This window comes from Varroa destructor, unplaced genomic scaffold, assembly GCF_002443255.2.
Source record: "Varroa destructor unplaced genomic scaffold, Vdes_3.0 BEIS01000001.1, whole genome shotgun sequence".
NCBI lineage: Eukaryota > Metazoa > Arthropoda > Arachnida > Mesostigmata > Varroidae > Varroa > Varroa destructor.
In genome coordinates, this window is record NW_019211454.1 from 4,526,766 (window position 1) to 4,550,984 (window position 24,219).

The 24,219-nt window shown below is 40.1% G+C and overlaps 1 protein-coding gene and 2 long non-coding RNA genes across 3 annotated transcripts in view; 2 read left to right on the plus strand and 1 right to left on the minus strand.

Moving 5' to 3' along the window:
* LOC147758156 (uncharacterized) overlaps nt 1-5,241 on the plus strand; it is a 9,447-nt gene extending 4,206 nt beyond the window's left edge. Inside the window, exons 2-3 of the long non-coding RNA XR_015323767.1 lie at nt 583-810; nt 4,202-5,241. This is a non-coding gene — a long non-coding RNA (uncharacterized LOC147758156). The remainder of the gene's footprint in view (nt 1-582; nt 811-4,201) is intronic.
* A 10,234-nt stretch (nt 5,242-15,475) lies between these two features.
* Nucleotides 15,476-23,346, plus strand: LOC111242944 (uncharacterized). Its single transcript, XM_022787904.2, has 4 exons — nt 15,476-15,875; nt 19,753-19,820; nt 21,565-21,778; nt 22,187-23,346. Exons 1-4 carry the CDS (start codon nt 15,665-15,667, stop codon nt 22,195-22,197), a joined length of 504 nt encoding a protein of 167 aa, XP_022643639.1. The 5' UTR covers nt 15,476-15,664; the 3' UTR covers nt 22,198-23,346.
* Nucleotides 16,549-19,759, minus strand: LOC147758157 (uncharacterized). Its single transcript, XR_015327198.1, has 2 exons — nt 19,201-19,759; nt 16,549-18,720 (listed from the first exon to the last, which is right to left on the minus strand). It is a non-coding gene; the product is annotated as an uncharacterized LOC147758157 (long non-coding RNA).
* Nucleotides 23,347-24,219: the final 873 nt, after the last annotated feature.

Sequence of the window (24,219 nt, forward strand, 5' to 3'; positions counted from 1 at the left end):
TGGCTAAAAATATCGATGTGGCCATCTCAAATATATGGTCGGAATATGGGTAGCAGTGGAGTTGCATAAACGTCACTAGTGTCGTTTTGCGTTAAAGACATCCATATCCTCCGTGGCGCGTAAACGACATCAAGGATAGGCACCTGTCGCGTCAGATTTGCTACAAAGTAGACAGCTGTCAACGTAAGACGCTGCAAAAACATTTGAGTTTTCCGATTTTCGTTGCGCCAATTGCAGTTGACGTTTTATTCCTGGACTTATTCTGGCTTATCATTACCTTGCAGTATGACGATGGCCAGTTAAGAATATATGATAGATAAACTTTAACATTATGTTACTTATTTCGGACACACTAACAACTCCCTAAATACGTGCGGTATCCATTGCTTGTATGCAGTGAACCCTGTAGCAACAGGGATGTGAACGCTCAATTGTGCTTACATTAAGCCCGAACACAGAGCTGTTAAACAAACATATGTCCACTTAGCAGGCCCCATTTCATCAAGGGGACATTTTCCCAGAATCATAGATACGATTTGTTTGTCAAAACTTAAATCAAACTGATTACAATCTGTTTCTTAGGGCCGCCCTTAGCTCGGAGCTCTACGCGTACAAATAACTTATCACGGGGTAATAAAGATAGTTTCTATCGAAACTAAGAAAGTCGACGTCTCCATGTATCGGGAAGCCTTAGATGTGAATACGCAGTTTATGGTTATCACAGCGTCACCCACCGCGGGGCAAAACAATGAACAATTGCGTCGCGGCAAGGGCCGCCACTTCGTTGCTGGCAGCTGTCGCAAAAGAAAGGTAAACGAAGTTACATTCGACTAGACAGGTAAGTGGCGCTAATCATTAATAGACAAAAAGGAACCGCTGCATACGTTGTATACTGTCTTCCTACTTAACGGAACTTCGATGGAAAAATGGATTTACTGGTCAATCTACACGGGGATGAAAACAGTGAACGATGAAGCAGGAAAAAATATCTTGACTTTACTCAAATTTACTACACACGTACATACATTTATGGCGTGCTTGAAGTATTCATTATCAAAATGATCTAATTTGTGTCATGTTAGCGTGTTGCATAGCTAGAAAGTAACTGGCCATTTTGTCCGATATAAGCGATCAAACATAGACGCGAGCTAATATCAAAGGAAACGAACTGGAGGAGCGATGCCCTAGGACAAATCAACTCACAGAAAACAAATGGCAGAAATTGTCGAGAAGGGCATAATGAGTCTTTTCACATTCGTGGTATCGAATTAACTCGCTCATTTATGCCAAACTACTCAGTGTTCGAAGAACTGTTAATTATTAGGGCGCTATGACAAAGGGACGCCCCTCAACAATCTACGTTATAGTTCGATAATGATATCTACATTAAATCATACATAAATGCCCTTGGTATGTTGAAAGCGATTCTTATAGAACCCTGAAGGCGCATGAATTAAATTACTCGAATACTAATACGTTCGCCTTAATAAAGTCGTATAAAGATTAATTAAGAAGGTCCCGAGAATTTATTTGTAATTGATCCTTGACATACGTTCTCCGGCATTTCTATGGTACTACTGGACGCAAAAAATGTCTTAATGTTAAGGTGATTTCAAGCTGTGATAGTAAAAGACTTCGGATTATCAGTAGTACATTTGGCGCATTGGATAAATTAGGACTCTCAAATTGATCGACTCACAGTTTTTGCCGGATTCGAGTCAAAACAACGAGGCGCTATTTGATGTAAATGTAAAAGAGGATCGACGTTAGGTGTTTCATCAGACGGCTGATCCACAGCAGGAAATGAAGCGCGTCTATGGCTAAATTCGAGCTTAGACCACCATGTGTTAGCAAAAAGACATGTTATCGGTAAGCGTTCACAGGAACATGAACCTTATTCAGCAGTCGATATGGTGGCATCGTATGTAACTTAGAAATCCTATATAGCCTAATTACTACCGTCCACGTGATTGCGTTAACAGGTAGTCTTTCGATATCTCTTTCAGTCGTTTATTTCTAGTGGCATCTCATGTGGCGAAATTTTCCGCTCAAAAAGATCAATCAGAATCGTAAATTCTGCCTTCGGCTGGCTTTGCCCTAAGGCACCAGTTCGGCCTTGTCTATGTGCTCCTATCGTTGTCACTGTACATAGACGAACTACTAGTAATCAGCAACGACATTGATTGGCGATCAAGTCGAATGATTTGCCTTTTGCATTCAAATGTGATGCTGAATGTCATATTACAGTTTTGTTTTTTATTTGTAATTATACAGACACAATTGAAACGAATAGAATTTGCCCCTATTGAGCTAATAAGTATTGGGTCTGTGTGTTTAAAACTCGTATCGTTCGTAAAAGTCTTTTGTGTTTTTTTTTTTTACTTGTTTTTAATGCTGTTAACGATTTCTAATTATGAACAGCCCTTTTGCTCGAAAATGTTTTGTAGTATCACGTTGAATTCATATTAATTCGATTCCTTATACCTAACGCCCCCGAGTGCCGCAGTCATAGCTACTGCAATTTAATTTTGACGTTTCCGCACAAATAATTATCGGTCGTACATTTTGTCGACCTCATCGCAGGGCGCCATTTTTAAAAAGAGCAACAAATCATGAAGATCCCAGCGACCACAAATGCCACGTACGTCGTCACGTACGAATCGTCGCCATCCGTGCTCGGATTGCGTCGCTACGCAGCTGCACCAAACAAAAAAGGGCATTTCGTATTTCTATATAAATTATATATTGCTATGTTGCGCGCAAAAGAAGTACGATCGTGCACCGCAATATGACTATTAGAATGCAAGCTAACGTCGATGTGGATACATACGGTAATCATATGGCAACCAAATTATTGCAAATCGTTTGCGAAGGTCCCGCTAGTAGTTGCTCGTTAACGTCTTGATAGCTGGCAAAGTGATCACACGGCGGTGCAGTTCAAATTCGACGCGATCGCACAATCATATCCGCATGAATCAGTAGCAGTCACCATTGGGTCTCCTCATCCAGAGGTCAAATCCTGTTTTCTTACGTGTTCCCTTTTCGGAGTCACTACACACCCTACAAACTACCCGAATGATGGGAACCAACGACTGCAGGTGTACGTTAGCCCGACTAAATACGTACTTGGAGCATCAATGGCGTTCACAGTACTGTCATTACGTAACTTTCCGTCTAATAAGTTCTTCGTAGCCTCTGGTTCTTTTTGATCCCTTTAAGTTAGCCAAAGAACCAACATTGTAGATAGGTAAGCAATCTTATTATCATTATTATTATTACTATATGAACTGGCTACGTACAGTATATGTGAACAGTAACGGAGAAATCGTTTGACACAAGCAAACGGCCTCGACCACATCACGACGCTGAGGTCTACCAGTTGACGCTGATTTGGTGCGTTGTGAAGCCTCCAGTTGCCATACGCCGAGTGCGATATCAGTGGCTGAATGCTCACCTGTTATCGGTCTTATCTCAATTTCGCTTGCAGCAAACTTCTACACCAATCGGACGTACTCGACGGATGCTGTCCATTTAGCGGCTTTTCTAAGCGTATCAATAATAATCACTTCATCATTATTGAAAATAAAACGTTTATTTTCAATACTGATATTCTACAGCCGTAAAAACGTCACTTAAGACAGTTGTCTACTTTTGCCGCCAAACAATGTGTGTTTACGCCCGGTTTCGAACCCGCGCCACTTTTGGCTCCGTCCGCGTTACCGGTACACCGTTGCGGGCTCTTGATAATGAACTATATACTCTTCCTCTATTCCCGGATAGTGGATTGTCTAGATACGCTTTGTCGTTTGTTTTTTTCTCTCGCGCATTTGACGGAGTCGATATAATCAGCAGTCCATCGGACGGTAATCCATTCAAGCCAGAATGTTTACTGTATTGACAAAAGCAAACGCCTACATCGTCCCATTGAGCCGGCTGGCATGAAGGTACCACGGTATGGGAATGTAAGACGTATGATGTCTGTCATAATAATGGCAGTGTCTTATAATGCGACTTGCACAAATATCAGCAATTACCCTGGGAACAAATTAGATGACAGTAAATATTAATTTATTACATCAATTAATAACATAATTTGTCTTGGCGTTATTACGGATTAGATAAAGTTAAGCGAAAACCTCCAGTATAACTATATAACAATTATAGTAATTAATCTTGTTATTGTTATTTACTCGATTCACAGGACACAGCACAAACGCGCGACAAACCGGTAGCGATGCCAAGTTCTCGTCTCATGCAAATTTCCTTTACAGATAACTCAACGACAGGCAGCGTAGCTGTTCTAATGTTGGGGGCTCTCTTTTGCCCCTGACTTTGTACAGGGCAACAATATAATAACGACCGCCGAACGAACGACCCGTATAGTCCGGCGACACTCTCGGGTATCGGTTGCATCAGCTGAGGCAGTAAAAGAAGTCACCGCTGGCGACGTGAGACAATATGGCGCACGTTTCTGAGAAACACCGGTATTGAACGTAAAATGAAATATATTCTTCAAATGGCTATAGTAATAATATCCGTGCAAGATAAAATGTGACGGCAGCGATGTGATGGCAATGGGAAGGGTAGAAGCGCCCTATGAATATGCACGACGTAGTTCGATGTATATAAGCATAGAGAAATTAAGAAAAAACTACACGTACAGAAAACACACGCATACGTTAATCTAGTGTCAAAATACCGCTGCAGTAGAAATACCGCATTTCCAATCAACTAATAAATTGAAAGTCGACATTACCTCGGCTTGAGCCTTTCCACTGTGAAATCACTTGTGCAATATAGTTATGGGTGCCTGCAGACAAGAATAGAAAGAAAACAATTAAAGTAGTAATAAAATTGACAATTTTATTACTACGTTGATCCTCCCAAATAAACGAATATTAAGATGACGCGTTTCATTCAAAAATCGTATGCTTTCAAGTTTACGCTCTCCGTGCTTTTAGGAGACACCCAGACCAAGTCAGAGCTAGTATTTCTCCTAACGATGTTGCATATAGATCATTCCAGACTTTCTGGGGCGAGGGCCAAACTAAGTAGCTAGAAGACCCGTTATTGAAATCCACCGAAAGTATACTGAGATAATATTTCGTGTCAAACAAAGTATTTATAATAAATCTGATGCTCGACAATAAACTCTATAGTTGAGAATCATCGGCTGAAGCTAGATGTACGTATATAGTATATAAAAACATATATAAATTAAAAATAAAATTAGAAATTAATACAAACGTACATATATGAGTTTTGGAATTTTGTGGCCTTGTTCGATCTGATACAAGTGTATGGTCTTCATTCAGCCCAACATCTCGTGACTGGCCTACCGCAACGGTACGCGAAAGCTGCCGTTGATTTGTTGAAATGAGTATTAGGGGAAATATATGCTTAATCTAACCGTTGCGATTTATTTTGTTGCTTTTTCGAAGCTGTTACGCATGCCGGCCACAGCATAGGACTGCAGTAGGCTCCAAGCGCAACGAGTCCTAGTTGCCGTTAATTCTCTGCGCATCTACTGTTATTCTAGGAAAACTGTCCTGTCAGTTCCCACGTGAAAAGAGAGGATTGATAATTTCAAATAGAAGCGTAAAAAGTCATTCCAGACCTTCTAAAGTCGATAACCTCTTGGGCGGAGGCGTGTGACTATTAACAGAAACGGTTGTTTTGCTTTTATGGAACAAGCTTATTGGCTAATGGGATGATCATATCAATAACATCTAAGTACTTCGAGGAGTTAACTTAATCCAATCTCAGAAGTTGATGTGACCTTCCCTTTCCGAACTTCCGAAAAACCATTGCGGTTTTCTGGTTAAGACCTGATTAAGGTATTGGCTCGAGGATGACTGTAAGCTGTAAGACGCGGAAGTAGGAAAAAAATGTTTTATTCTTTTTTTTGCGCTGCCATGATTTCTGTGCACAAAACATACATGCCGAGTTGCCTGGAAGTTTCATGTGTAAGAAATAAATATTACCGTCCTTCTTGTGTTACGTTAACGTTACTATGGTATATGCAAGAAGTGGTATAGGTAAATGTACTACAACATTTATGCGTTGTGCAAGGTTCCATAGTAAGGAGAAGAGGAGAGTACCAGTAACAGAGTGCATTTTTGGGGCACAAAGCAGGCTCGTTGTCTATTATAGACAGTTCCAATTGGAAATCCAATAGACGATCATGTCCGTCATGTAATGACTGTGCAAGCGTCATTGACTTTGACGATAAAAACGAATGTTTTATTTAGGTTTAAAAAAAAGCTAAGGATGGTGGGTGTCGCAACGAAAGGCGCAAGGAAAGTTTTATGATTCTATAGTAAACCTAAATGTTAACCTAGCCTAAAACTTGTTTCTTGAACGCATACGAGAATCAATACCAACCCAATTTTTTTTATCATCTATTTTCATACTCGTTATTTGACGTGCACCTATGGTTGGCCAGGGTAAATATAACGACACTCATTGCGCATCGTATGTGAGTAGCGCGGCTACCCGATAGAAATCAAAAGTTTTTCCGATCGTTTCATAAACGCACATGAAGTTTCTGAGTGAGTGTTTCGCAGATTTTTCCTAGAAAAAAACTAGAATTACAGAAGGAGTGTGGGAAGTAGGTTGAAAGCCGGTGCCGTCTGAACTGCTTGCTCTAGAGAATGCTACATCAGTTGTGTAATGTGATGGTCCGGAATCTTGTAAGTATCCTGATATTTGCTCAGACTGTTGGGCTTTAGGTTAATCGGATTACCGTACTGCGATTATTGCTTCACCTTATTTATAATAGCGATATTATCCGTCCTATGTTTAATCGAAATTATGAGTTACGGGCAGTCCTATACTAGTTTCGTCACAGTTTGCCTAAGACTTTTTTTTTAAGCTTTTATTATTTTGATGCGACTACTGCTTTGTTGTTACCACATCAAATGTATGCATTTAATACTTTACTGCAGTATGCTTTGTCTAGTAACTCGTTGAACTCAACCCCATCTAGCTAGAGCCTCTCGTACATACAGGGTTGTTGCTACAACCGGATCATAGTCATGACTGCGCACACATTAGATTGTTTTTCTAATCCCGACAACATTCTACAGTTGTCCGGCGTTTATTCTGTTCTATTTTACTGTTTTACAATCAATAGTATTATCTGGCTTGACATAATGTATCTGGCGCAATTAATATTCGGACACGTGAAAAAGGTGCATTACCTCCTTTGAAAAATCTATTACCAGAATTAAAGGGGCAACACTAGTCGAAACAAACAACAGAATCTGGGCATACAGAAGAGCTAAATTCGACAGGTAAGTTTAGGTACGTTACTTTCAGAAAGCAACATGTAGACGTACATAAGCGTTTTGTTATCTGACAAAGGACGTGCTTCGAAACGTACGTATTTCGTTATTAAGAAGTCGAGTCGAGCTTTCTAATTCAGTATAGATTCGACATCTGCATAGGTGGAAACAAAGTGTGCAGTAAATAAGGCTAACATATGGGGATTTGCTCCACAACTATTCCTTGCTGAAGAGCGGCGCGACATCGGGATGAAGCGTTGGGATGACAAGCTCCTGATTTACTAGTGTCCTCTAAATATACTTAGTTAATCTGAGTCGTGCAAATATTTCTTCAAGCTAAGCTTCGTCACATTTGGTTTTACATTTACAATACGACACATTTGATCCATACGAATCTAAAGCCCCTATAGCATTTTCATTAGAGTATTACTACGCTTGGCAACGTATTTTGTCTACGCATGTATTGAATACAATCGATATAGGCTTAACACGTGCTGGATTCCACATGAAACGTCAACGTTTTTTTGAAGTAGCTTGCGAACTGGGTCGGACGCCGAACCCACACCTATCAGGCGTCGGCCGCGATTCCCAAGGATCAACGATTTTTTAAATCATTTCGTCTTCTGCTATTGATGACGTTATTACGTCGTACCAGCGTAAATGCCAATACACCCAAACGTTAAAAATGAGTCCTCATTTTTGCACTGCGGCAATACTGCCTACCGTGAGAACGTGTATTATCTGTTGAGCGGTTTTCTTAGAAAATATAAGGATTAGTACGCTCAACAGTCGTGTACTGAAAACGTGACTGAATTCGCGTCGACATTTATTTGAAAATTACTGTAAAAAATAGCAAAAAACGTTCTATTTGTAACTTAAGTGGCGGATTTCGGTAATTATGAACAACTACAATTCGTTATAGTCCAGCAATGTTCAATTTCAATTACAGAGCGAGTCGCAAGGGTTAAGCAGATTTATCCAGATGAGAGTTTACATCAAGAAATATTTGTGTCCTCATCAGATACTTCTAAATTCAGGTTGATCACTATTTTATTTAGTCCCAGTTTCCATAGAGAGGAAGCTGCATCCACTCGCTTTCGCTGGATTCCCTGTTTCTCTCTGAGATTCCAAAAATTTTCATCGACAGTAGAATCATCCCGTGAGTCAGTCAAGGCCAAAAATAAGCAATCAATTTAACGACTATTGTGTTCATGGCTGGCTTGTGCCTGGTGGACCTAGGCCTGTCCCCGTTATTGTGTTTGTTCCATTTACATTACTTGATTTCTCCTCGTGGCTTAGACTGGATTGATCAGAAGCTCAGTGATGGATTCAATGAGCAGGATATCAAATAAAACCATAGTCAGAAGAAGGCACACTCATATACGTCAGTGTGAAGGTGTAAATTAATCGACTCTGTATCTTGAATTGTGCTCGTGTCTCGATAAAAAAATTACCTTTTTAGACCCTCAGTGTCATCTTATCCACAGTCGCCGATGCCTTCGTTATAGCTTTAAACATATGTTTTTCAAGTATACTCCGGAACAGCTTTGATTAAAAATTAATCCGTGCTTCATTAATTTTTTTCTTGTTATTCTCTGCGCGTTTAGTGACCAAATTGCACCGGCAAAGGCCTGATATCTGCCTCTGTACCTAATCTTGATAGAATTTAGCGTGGATGCAGGATGCATCGGCATATAGTTCTAGTTTTTCATTGATTAAGGCTTCTTCCGGCAAATTGCACATGGTGTTCTCACTCAAAATATATGCACTACGCAAGTCTCTAAGCACAGACGAAATAGTATCATTGGGAACTCGAGGCTCAATGTAAGTAGGAATAGCTCTTTGTCGAACCGATGCGCTATCGAAGAGTCTAAGTGCTAGAATTGAGCCATGCCCAGTGGCTTCCTGTTCATCTGCAGACAACATTTTAGAAAGCCATCCGGTCTGATGATGCTTTGCATCAGAATATGGCGATTGAATGGCTGCTTTTTAAGACCCAATGGATTATAACCCGATTACCTGAAACCTTGCAAACGAATGCAAACGATAAGTCTAGCTTGACCAACTTGCATTAGTTGTATCCTATTTGTCACAGGAGCTAGAAAGTAGGCGGTAGCGTAGCGGCATTTTTGTCGTTGGTTTAGCAGGTCCCAGGCCAGAAAGTTATGAAACGTGTGGGCACAGTCGTGTGTATTTTGCGAGACAATACCCGACTAGGATCTCGTCGGCGGTAAAAACAGCTGGTGAACAAAGCGACATTTTATAGCGATTATAGGATTGGCATTCGAATGAATGTAGTCAGTGATGTAGGTATATCGCTTATGGAAACCGTCTGTGTTTGTAACAGCGGTGATAATAAAATGCAATACGGCAGAATCATCGAGTAGCAGAGGTGCCATGCCATGAGAGATCGTGTTTAGACGATATCTCGAATCGACCGAGTTTGGCCCATGACGCGGCACGTATGTATTTCACTCGTAGCAGGCCCGACTTAGGTTGGAAGGTCTGCCCCACAAGGCAAAGGACACCGTTCACATCGACTAGAACCACTTTGCTGAGGTCGATTTCTCATAGGCAGGTGTATTGTCCAGCCATGCAGATTTCTTACTTTGTCGAGGCTGGTCCATGTTTGAAGGATGTTATAAGCTGTAGACAACGGAGAACTGCGGAAAGTCGCCTTCGCAAGGACGTCACGAATATTGATCGTTACAACCTCGTTGAGAAGATACGCAGAGCATGCAGACTCCACGGCAAATCGCATGGCAATAGAGCGAAAGAAGGCAGTAAACTTGAATCTTGAATAGCCTTGCTCAGTAACCTTTAACAACAGCGCGTTTGGAGCCAATGCACAAATTGTTCATTTGAAATTTCGTTTCTTAAGAGCTAGTTAGGTCACATTATACTCTGGATCGGGCTGTAACGTTCTCTAATAAACCGTTAATATGTATTCAAGTAAATATCACAGGATTTTAGGTTCTACTTTAAATGGTGTATATGTAATGTGCAAGCTGAAGCGGCGCGACAAAATAGGTTTGCTCGAGAGCTGGGGTGAAGTCCTAAGTTCACGAGTCATTAGTGAGACATATCAGGCTTACCAAGCGCCATATTCCTGCGGCCTTAATGACCAGTGATGGCATGAACTATTTCAAACACTTTAGATCTTCCAGTCAATCTCCTCAATTGACTTGAAATACACATAAAATGTCCGGATGGCTTTGGTACGATCAGTCGCAGCAAACGCTAGAGAAACAAGGTTTTCCTCCACTGCTATACCGCAAGTCACGTCTTCCCAACGTTATAATAGCATTATTACAACGACATTCGTATCGCCTATGCACCGTAGACAGGGCAATGGCCTAATGAATAGTACAGAAATGTTCAGGTTTGTAAGTCCTTGTAAAATCGAAAGAAATCAGCCTGACGAAAGGCCAGTGAAGAAAAAAAAGAATGAATGTGTATTTCAGCGCTACGTTGCTCAATCCCAGTCGACAGAAACAACCAAAACGCTGACAGACCCAAAAAGAGGGCGATATTTAGCTGATGTATTGATTGCGTTGGAACGATGCCTTTTACACTTTTGGAGACCGTTTACGTTCATTTTTCAAAAGCCGATATAGAAACATACTGTATGTACAATGACGATCTGTTCGAGATAGATATTTTATCGAGATAGATAAATGGATAACTTAATTGATTCAAGCTGTGGTCAGTCCTATGATTTTGTGGCAAGTTCTCCATGGCGGCGTATTCTATTGACTTCGTAAACTGTAAACGTGGCGGTATGTGCGCTTGACTAAGATTCTGTTTACATCTACTTGGTAAATAAGGCCCTACCATTTAAACGCGAACTAAAACTTCGGAAATAATTCATATCTGTTCTTTCTTGATTCTAAGCGGCCTTCACTGATTTTAGCGGATGTTTCATGGGTTTTGAGTGTTCGAATAGACTGAAAAAGCCCCGTCTATGGGCACCAAACACTTTTTTTGTAAAGCAGAACAATTTACACACTTGCTAATAGACTGGATTAAATCAAATGTGTTCCCAACAATGATCATCCTATGAACACTTCGATGGACATATTACAGGATGTTAAACGATATTTCGAGCGAGATAATAAGCCTATTTATTAACATCTACGTCAAATAGTAATCATTATTTAGAAAAAAAAAGTTTAACTTTTTAATAAACTGGCTCGTTTCGGCCTACTCTAACGTCCACAGGTATATTCAAGGGAAGTACGTAAACCTTAATTTTGAGTTTCACACCCCATGTCTTTTAAAAGCTAGTAGTAGTTCACATTACGGTCTTTATCTGCCTCTAACTCTTGTTAACGAACTACCAATGAACATTCAAATAAACATTGTACAATTTAGGGTCCGCTTCAAATGCTGCATCATTCTACTTAACGGATTGGCGTGAAGTTCTTGCTACACGAAATACTAACAAGATATGTAATGCTAACCGTGTTGAATCTGGAGAACCGATGTACTAAACTGTACTAGGGACGCGTCGGCCAGTAATACCCGCGTGAATAATCTTTCGGCTCCAAGAAAGCGATTCGAAATATTTATACAGGATTCCGACAAGTGACTTGGCGGACAAATGTGTAAGGCAGAAAAATCTTCATCTCTGACATCTTACGGTCCACGCACACCGGTATACGCGATACACATAAAGAAAGGTTAACGTTTCAAAGAAAAAAAAAAAAGCAAACCTATCCAATTGGAAGCCAATTACTACTTCACTCAAACACTTCACTTATACAAGTAGCTATAATCAAAATAGATGATCTAGAATATTAATTGCGGGTTGGTTCAAGCCGTATGTTCATAGTATTTTGCCGGTATATTTCTGTGAATCACATTAGAGTAACAGTGATAGCTTTTTGGAACATCTCTACAGTCGAAGGATCAGAGAACGCTTAAGAGTTAACCGTTGAACTAGCGTCTGATTCGTAGGTAAGACAATACAACAATCTGTATTTTTAAGCTGTTTAATTCACTTACAGACTACTTGAGTCGCTCTTGACTGACTTTGGTAGACTGTTTTCAAGCCGTCTTCTGCTGGCAGTCAGTAGTAGTTATGTAAATTCCTTTCTCACCATTCCTCCAATCATGCCCTTTTTGTGTAACTACAAGTAGGGTTCTGGTTGTTATAGATAGTTGCAATCTATTTGAATTAGCCTTACGAAAAAACGTAAGCCAATACAATGTGAAAGATTGAATTTACTTTGTTTTTAGGACGAGTGGCTATTGAAACACTATCGAACCCGGTTCCTGTAAAAGCACGAGACAAATTTTTCAGGTCAGTGGCTGACGCGCAATTTGTTTAACTAAAATGCTTAACGGCAGTCAACTTAGTATTCCAAAGTTCCAGCTTTAATTAAATAAGTATTAAAAGCATGACTAAATTGATTCATTAATTCGTGATGTTTCAGATATAATAAATGGGGGCTACACATATATCTCAAAATTCCTCTAAGTTGCATTAGGTAATAGGCCCCATATGCAATAAACTTCTATGAAGGAGTATGCAAAAAAAAAAGTATTTACGATTGCTATATTTTCCAAAATTACTTCCACACCTTTTTTCCTCTTCTTTTTTTGTTTTCTTTTTAATACGGCCACGAGTATCCACATAAGTACACACAACTAATGTACGCGTGTTAACAAGTTCGTATGGAACACAGTACCCCATGATAGTTATAAATGTAGATTATCGCCGTAAAGCTCCTCTTGTAAGCTTTTGAGAAGCGTTTTCCCGCAGTTTATAGAGTGCACTCTGGCTCAGAATTTAGTTTCATCAGGAACGCTCAGGCTTACCGAAACAGGCAAGAACATTTTGCGTTGTTGCTCTGCTTGAAACGCCGGCACTAGCTTTGATTTTCCCTATCGGAATAGAACCTTAAACCTGGATCCAATTTGACATATCTATTAAATCGAAAATATTGGCCATGCCATCTCTCTGCAATCGATTCACTTTGAGCTGACCGCTCGTTAACTTACATATAGCGTTCCAACATAGATGACAAGAGTATTACTGGAGTAACAAAGTGATTCTGTTACATCATATGTCGGATAAATGTCTTCTAAGGAAAAACTCCATTTAGTATTAGGACAACAGGTCGCACAGACAACAGATCCGCAATTCATACAATCTTAGACGACCCAACGCTTTGCAACCCAAATGGGGTGGTGGTGGTAAATGCACCGTTAAGTCAGGTGAAAATAGGGTTTACCAGAAAGTTCACCACGAGGCAAAACAATTCACCGATCCGTTAAGAAATCAAATAAGTATGAATTAATATAATGACGCTTTCAACATCCTGAACAGATTTATTACAGGATGTTAACAAATACGTTTTAGATAAGAACATAAAGAGCAGTTCCTATTGACATACCCAATAGTAATTATAGTCCCAGAGCAAAATCTTAGTTAAGACAAGCTGTTTCGATTGAAAATGGCTTAAGCGGCAAACCAATACCTGTAATAAAATAAACATTTGGCACAAACATCCATTTTCTGTAAACGTTATTATTGTTATAAAATTCTCCATACACAAATGATTTTCGTAATCACATTAAAGCACATGTTCCAAGCCGTTGTAAACGTTCTTGCTTGCGAAACAGTAGCTATAGACAACGATCATGTAAAAAAAAAGAAAGCATAATTGCCATTTCGGGAAGGCACCGTGGGTGTCGCAGGGTAAGTCCAAAGTCAGGAGCGGTTTGTAAAATACACAACGCAACCCCTCACTTATCTTTTCTGTTCTCTGCGCAGAAACGAATATATCTATGATTGAAAAAAACGTGATAACGACATCGTGGCAAGAAATGTTGGATTGATCCAGTTCTTGCAACCAGCTGTGACATTTTTCCACTTGTTCTATGGCACGAAAAGCTTTGCTCAAGTATCCCTCAGAACTACAATAAAACTCGACGCTTTTTCTGTAACACCCCATGAGAGATGATAGCCGCTATATTTTTCTGGTCGTATCTGGTTAGAAGTAATTCGGGAAATCAATTTGGAATAATCAACGATGATTTCTCCATATATATGCTGTGACATCTGAATGGACTATCCGCTTGTAACGTTAGAGTGCCCGCAGAGCAATTCTTAATTTCGAATAAGAAAATAATTCGAAACTAGAAAAGATCCACGATTGTAAGTTATATAGTTTAAGTAGATGCGCAGTTACTTTTCACTTCCCGGCTATATTCATATTTCCGAAAATCTCTAAGAAATCTTTCTAGATCAATAGTGGTGACTCAATGTTGAGAAAATCCGTTAATCAAATTAAACTGTCTCTAACAGGCCTCACACACTGGCACTATTATCGGCACATGACTCACACGCCATGTAACCGTAATGTGTGATCTAATGAAATCTACTATCCGAATCTGCTTTAATTCTTCGAATTCACCTTGGTCGTAAGGTTGAACTAAGCGTCTACGATTGCGTCAATCCAAATCCAGCAATTTATCGGCAGCTATCGATAATGACCAGTCTGTCTGATAGAATGAGTAGATAGCTGGCTGAGTTAAGCCTCTGATCAGATATCAATAGGCCCGCCAGAATCTACACAAATACGAATCCTTATAGATCTCTTGGATGATGATTGTGCGTGAATATTACGTGTTCATGCATGAGCCCGTACCCCTACCTACCGACGGCGACGCTGCCTCGACCGGCGACAAGCGTGAGCGGGCGGATACGCACTCAATCAAATGTTCTGCTGGTTATCGAGCTATCATATAGTATGTCATTGTTGTCAGCGATAATGGGATAGAAGCTTGCGCACCTACGTTTGCTTGAATCCGTCTAAAACATACGAGTATCCTACGCTTCATGTGGCGTTCCTCTACCTTCATTGCCGTCGCGGCCGAAACAAGCTTTGTCCACGCAGTCCTGTAACCGCTCCTTCCAAAACTTTCATGGTCCGCCTTGATTTCAATCATGTAGTTTGGCAGCGGCTAACGTGTCACAAAACAGCTCAAGCGATAATACTTAACTCTATAGTTATATATACTTAAACTACATAATAACAAGTACGAACATATACATTAAGTGCGCGTAATGGAATCGAGAGTTCGACTTCGTCCCCCTTTTACAGATCAGATCTATGAGATATTAGTCATGTAGACAATGTATAGCCGTCACTTGATCCTTCGCTCGTTAAGACTCGCTTTCCTTAGTAACATATATAACATTGCAAGGCATACTTAAATAGCGGATGGTGCTTACCGATTGCCGTCCAGTACCTCTTAAGCGTCGCTAGACAGGCCGCGAGAATTGGAATCGGAAACACTCTGAACTGAAACTTTACAGCCAAGTGCCGCAAATATATAAGTGAAGTGTGCAATCTTCGAGCTAAGAAATGTGGAGTATAGCGATATTAGTTTTTGCTGCTATATCGGCGGTTTGTCAGACGCGCCCCCACCTTGCCGATAGGGATTCTGGAGAGCAAACACACGCACCTCGATTGCGCGGTTTCGAACATCTTCTGGGAGAACCGCTGCCATCATTAAATGAGAATCCAACAATCTTCAAGGGCAATAGGATCATCATGCTTGTTGGAGACGGAACGTGTAAGTTAAAATTTCCGGAAGTTCGAAGCAAATGGTAGTAGGGCACTTTGATGAGCTCATATCTAATCCTTCCCTAGGAGAAAAATTTGTTATGTTTGAAAACTTAACAAAGAGATCCAAACCTCTTGGTCTAAAAATGTGCAGTCAGATGGACCTAACAGATGGAATATTATTTTTTTCCGTACTAATACCGATTAGTTTAAACTATTTATGCCCTGCTAGACAGAATAGACGAACCCCGTACGGTTTTTTAGTTCTTAGCTTTCTCGAGTCTACAGGCATAATGTCTCGGGTGGCTGGCCCTTTCCAGCGCGAAAAGAACGTGTCGGCGCCAGGCTTCGAACCTGCGCCACTTCACTGTTCCTTAATTTAGTCGGAAAACACATTACCAGTATACCTTTAAAGGGGACTTGTAGTATAATAAATAAGTACCTCTGTCTGCCATAATCAACCAGCAAAAGCATAGCAACAATATTTACCTACCGAAAAATCGATCTCGTGCCTTAAAAACTAACAGAAGCTAAACAGCCATGATGTAACCTCTGAATAACCCTCGGGGAAGATCTATATTATATGGTAGAGGAATTGGGGTAGAATATATGCGACCATATGTTTGATGCAGTACATTTCGTACACATAACTGTTTAGATGTGACAATATGATCAGAACTAAGTGCGATGAACACAACATGTTTAATATAACCTTCTTTTATATACAATATGCTATCAAAACATGTACATATGGTGGACTGCGTCATCAGTTATTATGCTTACTAATTGCCACCGAGGTAGATTACTTCGTTCCGGTGGGTCGACAATATACGAACATTTTGTACTTTTTTTTCTTTTCGAAGTTTTAACTCATTAGGAATAAAAAATTATAAACATTTGTAGGCCCACTTGCTTGGTACCTGATGATGCGTCGCACCTTGTCTGAATTGGCATCATTCTAAGCGTCACTAACGTGCGCTCATCATGGCCTATGCTGTAGTGTACAATTAAAGTTTATATGTCATCATCCGAACACTTTGCGATGCAATCATCTATGTATACTTCCAGTTGGTATTTGCCTAATCAATAGAATTCAACTATTGTCCTCAAACTCTGCTTCTCAATGCAGTGGTTCTATTTTTATTGAAATTGGCTATTGGTTAACAAAACCATTTTGATCGCATACGAAAGCAGGCCTAAAATCAGATGGACGTCACCTACTGACAGATGGTACCTTGGTTGTACCGTGTTTTCTAGATGCCCGTGTTACATATGTTCGGCGATTTGGTCTCATATCGATGACCTCCGTACATTTGCGACGTTTGCTAACAACTGCAAAATAGTTTATACTTCCAACGAAGAAGTGGCACGCAGTATATGCCGTGTTCTGGAACAATATTCTGGGCTTCATGATGAATTGCAAACCGCTGCATCGTTCCGTCCATCCACTCGTGCTTCCTCCCACATCAACGCTGTTATGGACGGCGTCCAATTGGCCTCGATGAATAGGACGAGTTTTGTTTAGATACAATAGTCGTTCGGTACTTCACGTTCAATCGACATATATGGGCCGCCTGTAGTTAGTCACAAGCAGCGCAAACGGTTTTCTATATGACACATGTAGCATCTAGCTGATTACGTGCGTACATGCCTTTGTACAGCGATGTGGATGGCTGATTCTCTATATGTGAATGTACCATCTTATGGACCCATTATAGACAACGGTCCGTTCGTACAGAACAACTACAACAACAGGAAAGAATCATGGCAAGACCGACGAGTTGATCTTTTGACATATCGGATCACTGGAAACGGATAAGGTTCAGGCTGACAGACTGGGCGCAGTAATTCATGGATAGCGTTGCAATAACAGGTAATAAACAGAGACCATAATAGTGCAATAAGCGATGCGTCTAGTTGAAAGAGACAGGCATGTTAACGGAACGGCGCTCGTAGTTGGACTAATCGAATAGCAACGATGGCTGTTTGGTCGAAGCTCGAGAACGAATGAAGACTGCATACTCTTCTTAAACCGATCTCACGACATGCTCGGTATATGTGTATACTATTCGGATTCCTGTACAGACACTTAGATGTGTTCACAACAACGGTCGAGCGTGTCGATCAACGGCATAGCGGTTAGTGCCGTAATAAAATGATATAATGGTTCAGTGAGTATTAAAAGTTAAAAAAAAAAAACTTAGATATACTATGGAAAAGCATAACAAACTCTCTCTCGCAAAAGTGCAGAGTGCAGAGTTTCTGTATACATGCAGTGTGCGATTAACATATCCCATGATGATCATGTTTTCAGTGACCAACAACAACACGTTGAAATATTCTCGATAATATCTACTTACCTAAATTCACAAATGAACTTATAATTGACGTGTGAAGCTTTTTTTTTTGAAGAAGAAGATGAAGAAGTTTCTTTCAAGCTGATATTGGAAAATAGTCACAGTCGGACGCAGTTTAGTAAGCAGACCAAACAACAGCCAACTAAAACGGCACAGTACAAGTTAAATTACTCGAAACGATAAGGACACGTGTCTATTAATCGAACTTGTTGTAGAAGTTAAAATGCACATAACAAAGTTGGCCTATGTTGGCAGGTGCACGCGATCTCATTTTTCAAGAAAATCTGAACAAGAAAATAGCAATTACAAAGTTATACGAAAGGACAACTTTACAATGAACGCTTTTATTTCACGTACAGGAGTGTCTATGGGCTTATGCCGTCCACAATACGATGCTCAATGAAACAGTTATGATGTATGTCCTATGGGCCGCGACCTGGGTGCGTTTGTTCGCCGACAACGCTAACTGGGTCGTACCTATATTTATATATGCTGCTTCTAAGAAAGTATATTTTATTATAATTATATCCGCATTATTCGTATTAACTATTGCCTACTGGTAAATTATATGTGTTACTAAGATTGGTTCAAATCACTTTAATAAAACCGTGTTCTTTGATGATGGATTATACGCACAATTTTTTCGTAAAAGCTGCTATATTACTACGGAATAGTTTCGTTTGAAATGATTCGACGTGTACCAGACATAAGTTAAACTTACGCGAGTGAGCACCTTCTGATTTTTATCGGTAACTAGATTTGTAAGTTGCTCTTCTTTAGCTATTAGATAGTTGTTTATTCATTGTAAAAGAAATCTAAATGAACCGTTCGTTTAGATCATGCGTTCCGTTTGATTTTAAGTTCGAATCAATCACTATAAAAAAACAAGCTTCACTCACTGAACTCTAATACTGATTGCCTACTTTTAACATACATTCAGTAGATAAAACAACTGATCAACAATTCAAGAATACATACAATACACATAGGGTGCTAGATCGATGCTGCGACGAATGTCAGGCTGGCAGAAACGATGCTCCCTCCAATCGTTCCGCAACGGGTCACGTCAGAGAAATGTATAGTTCTATGGCCGCATACGCTTAACGCCGTATGTACATTAGCCCCTAGTGATCGAAGTAGACGGAACACATTTCTTCTCGCTTGATGACCATATGGACTATCGAAAGGGGGCGCATTTTTTCAAAAGTATTCCACCGTTTTTAAAGCCTTACTTTAATTCATGATGGCGCATCTGCGACTAGGCTACAACTCATAACCTACCATCTAACTAGTTTGTGGCGGTAAATTTAAACAAGTTTGATATAATTGAAATATCTATCACTTATCCCAACTTTGACAGTACATACACTCGATATGCTCTGGCGTTCATCAGTGTCACGTCCCCTAAATCATCCCATGTCTTAACGTCATCACAACGTATTAGGTAAAACGTCAAGACGCAGAGGTATCATAATATTTACATATGCACATTTCTGTTGATTCTTAATGATTGATCTGTTATGTTTGCAGGGAATTGTAGTGATCCGGGTATGCTTTTGAAGGTCATGGGCAATCTAACAGAATTACGACGAGTTGTGGTGAGTCCGTCTCTGCACACCGTGAAGAAGGCATCGGACGCAATTAGTGTTACTTGTTTGGCAGTTGGCTTGAGTTCTATTTTAAAAGGAAACAGGATGATGTAATTTTCACATACAGGGATCCACTTACAAGTCTCATCTAGGTACCAGACCGAACGCGTATCATTATCGTGATGATTATGGTTATTATTATTATTATTACATGGTTTCTCAACGTCATTTGGCACTCAGCGATGTCCGAATGCGTCGTACTAGACAATAGAATAGAGAACAATTGCCGAGCCCGCCACAGACGGCGCACCTGCCAATGGACAGGGAAAGCATTTAATCAACTGCTAAAGCAGACGAAAAAAATCTTTGTCTCATTATCGTATATATGGATATCTTTCTCACGCGTTAGCGGCAGTCTGTAAGCAACCTAGAGATTATTTTGCAAATATGCTTTTCGTTACCTAGCATAACCATGGACGGCAAAATCAATGCTTGCGTATGGTACAGTTGTATAGCGTCATGTTTTTATGAGCGACCAATAAAACAATCGTGTCGAACATCGTGACGGGGAATAGCGGCGTTCGTCTGCTATTTTGCAGCGTCGCGCCACTCTGGATGATACCATAACTTTCGATGTTGTCCTTAAGCATCACTTTTGTTTCTAGTTGGCCGCTGCATGAATCCATATATATATATATATATATATATATATATATATATATATATATATATAGACACGTATGTGGGATGGGCTGAATTTTAAGATCGTATATTACCTTTACAGACAACAAAATGCCGCATGGCTCGTTGCGGCAAAAATATTAGGAAAAATCCTGCGGATGTTGTAGCAATAGCTCGAAGGTGATCCATTTGTATTCGGCAATTCTATTGATATATCAACATGGTTTTTTCTATTCTGTTCAACGTGTTAAGTCGTTCCCCTTATAATTGAGCAACGTTTTTACGCGTATATATGTACATATAGATGCTGAACATATAGTCGATTCCACAGCATCTCGACCATTGCTCTATGTGGATAGTTCAGCTTTTCCTTATAAATAATGAATGAAAAGTATGCAGCACGCAACAATGTATCGACGAAGAAAGTCGAAGCCTTCAATTAAGTATAGGGAGTTCAGTCTTCATCTCTGGCATCATGTTGCCACAGCTGATATTGAGTCGGCTTTATCGAAAAATAGGAAAAAGAATATGAAGAAGCCCAATTTGGTGGCTATTCAAAATAGCACTAGACGCGCAATGGATAGTGTACACCGTTCTATTGTGGACCTAATAAGTTGACAGTGCACGTTCTACGAAAGACGCAGATCGAAATTATGATGTTTCTGCACGTGTGGTGTCGGCAATTTTAGTACGTACCGTTCATTCGGGTCGGCAAGTTCTTATTTCCCAATTTAGATAAAGAAGGTAATATTCTTACAGCAATAAGTTAAATGCTAAACTTATAACAATAAATCCAGCATATCTTGGAAGTTAAAGATTAGCTGAAATGCTTGCATGGCATTTTTATTCTAGTCTTACCTTTCAGCCCCTGAATAGTAAGATGGCGTAATCAGTATCAGAACACACTATGTAACTGGTGGTACGGGTAATTGGCTAGAACAGAGATTGAGTAAGGAGACACGAATGAATAACAACATGTATTATAAATTACAGCCCGATACCTTGATTCGGTTGAGAGATCTAATAATACTATTCCTATCTAAGCTTGTTCACTTGTTTATTCGATTCAAAGGATAAATGCTTCATAGCTAGCTCCGAAGATCTGTCGCCAAGTGATATCGAGTCGGGTGAAGACAATTCTACGTCCGTTAATCATCTGAATCTCGTGGTGGCTAAAAGAGAGACAGCCAACATTAGCGTCGAAGAGACCGAGTCTTCACAAAACGGTATCAGGATGCGTTATATAGCTACTTCATCGTCTTCGGTCTCAACAGGATCCCCAGCAGGTAACACCGGCCATTAAAGTCCTTGTTAGCCGAGGTGGCGTTTGAGTTGAATTGAAAAATAGACAAGTTAGGAGTTCAAGCTTCTTAACTTGGTCTTCGTTTGCTTAATGTATGTACTGTTTAAAGACCTCTGAGCTTTAAATGTCTGCAGGACCGTACACAGTTATAAGCACTGCTTTTTAGATAAGGCGCATAATTTGCATGTATGTTATTTGAGCATCGAGTTGTGCCATTGTCCTTTACATTTTTGCGCAAAACCTAAATTGAACAAAGGCGACAGAGATTGAAGTACGCGATGCTGACGACTTACGCAATAACCAATCGAGCAGTTCCAGAATATTATCCTACGAATATCTGTCTTTCTTTCAATGAAGACTAATCCTCAGTATTTTATTGATGCGATTTCAGGTGAAAAGTGAGCATGATCGAGCAATAAGACATGATGAAGACACGCATCCGTTGATCTTCCGCTATAGAAATGCATAATAATTAATCTATTTTACACTGCTAACATTTTATATGCGTATTGATTCTTCATCTTAGATGAGCTAGCGCAGGATGGTCGCCCTGTGCGGCTGACGTGATTTGAGCCTTGGCCGGGCTGCTGGTTTCAGCAATCGGTCAAACACTTCTTCGTAAGGCGTAGTCTTTTGCTTATTTTGAGCACGTTAAGCCCTGACTAAACTATATGCCACGCAGCTATTGAAACTTTCTAAAAGTTATATTGGAAAATTTTTTCGAACTATACCCAAAAATTACTTTCTGCTCGAGGATTCGCTAAATGTGTCTGTGCAAGGATTAGGTCTATGGCTCACCGCAACGGGCCCAGAATCATTTGGAAGTTTCGAAAATTAATTGGAGACGACAAGTGGCGGGCGGAAATCTAAGAAATCTCCACCTGAATTAGAGCGTTATTTCTATAACAGTATGTTGTTAACGGATTGGCACAACTGCAACCGAAAGACGGGCAAATTGCAGAATAATACAAAGTTACTAGAAGATTCTGACAAAATGAGAGAGCTCTAGACAGTGCTCGCATTAAAGTAGAATAGGATAGAATATTTGCTAGATATGAAGGTCACAATTTTAGAATAGTATGTTTTGAGCGAATGCTGAAGTTCCGGAGGAAACAGCTACGTTAGAGGTAGATATGACAATATTTTAGGCGGTACTCTCACAGCTGATGCTAGTCAATAAGGCTGATTTGTTTCATCTGTGATACAGGGTCTAGCGGGGCCAAAAGGGCGATAGCCTGCACCTGCAACCTGTTGTAACAAAAAATGATAAATGGCGATACATCTTCCTAAAAATTCTTTTCCTTAGCACGATCAGGTGTAGCATTCATTGCATTCAAAATTTTTGGGTTATCAACGTACCTCGCCCGCTACAGAATTGACCCAGGTTAGCCAAATGGTGATAAGCGGAACGTATCAATAGAAGCCACTTCACAGAATTGGAAACGTCGTAGTGCTCCAAAACGGGTTTACAGTTAATTAGATATTAATATAATTATATCACAATAATATTGACAAGACCTGAATGAAATAAAATCAAATGCTCCATATTGATTTGGTGGATGTTTGTCCTCTTTTTTCATACGCCGGTCAGGCACTTCCGAGAATGCGAACCAACGCTTACTGTTAAAGGATAGATTTAATACACAGAACATATATAGTAATTGCATTCGAATACTGTATGTAGCAAAAATACGACAGTGATCATTGTACATTGGCGGCTGTTCTGCGGAAAACGAGACGGGGTTTAAACGGTTTCTATTTAGAGTGACCTTATATAGTATTTGACCGACAAAATCCTCCCTTGTCTCTTATATGGCAGCTGATATTGATTAGACAGTCTATAATTACGTATAGACTGTACATACTACAGAAAAACTGGCGAAAAGCATCCCTTTCTTCCACTGCTAAGTATTTTAAGCGGTTTTTTGCCTATAGAAGTTTATACGTTTACGTGGTCAAGGCATGCCGCTGAAACTTTTTGGACATAGTTTTGCTAACAGAATGTATTTGATTGGGTCTGTTCAGATCTGAACCCTGCAATGAAAAAAAGAAGAAATTGCAGCAAATCACTTCCTTATTGAACAGCTGAATTCAAACTTTACCTGCGAACTTTCTTTACGGATTTTAATCGCTAATTTCAAAGTCTGCTTTGATGGCTCTGTATAGGCCCTGTTACATACGGGCTACAAAGGAACAGCCATCGTGTGTCGTTGTTGCAAGTGCCTTTCTAAAACTATCCCGTGGCTACTTTCCGCCAAAACCCTTTTTCAACGGCATATATGTAAACATACTACGGCACCGATACTTCCGGGTCACCACTACACCTAGAACATCACTGGGCCCCCAATTCACGCTTGCATCAACGCTATATGTTGCTACGGTCCAAGTACATTAGATCCCATCTATTCGCCGCTTGGCATAGGT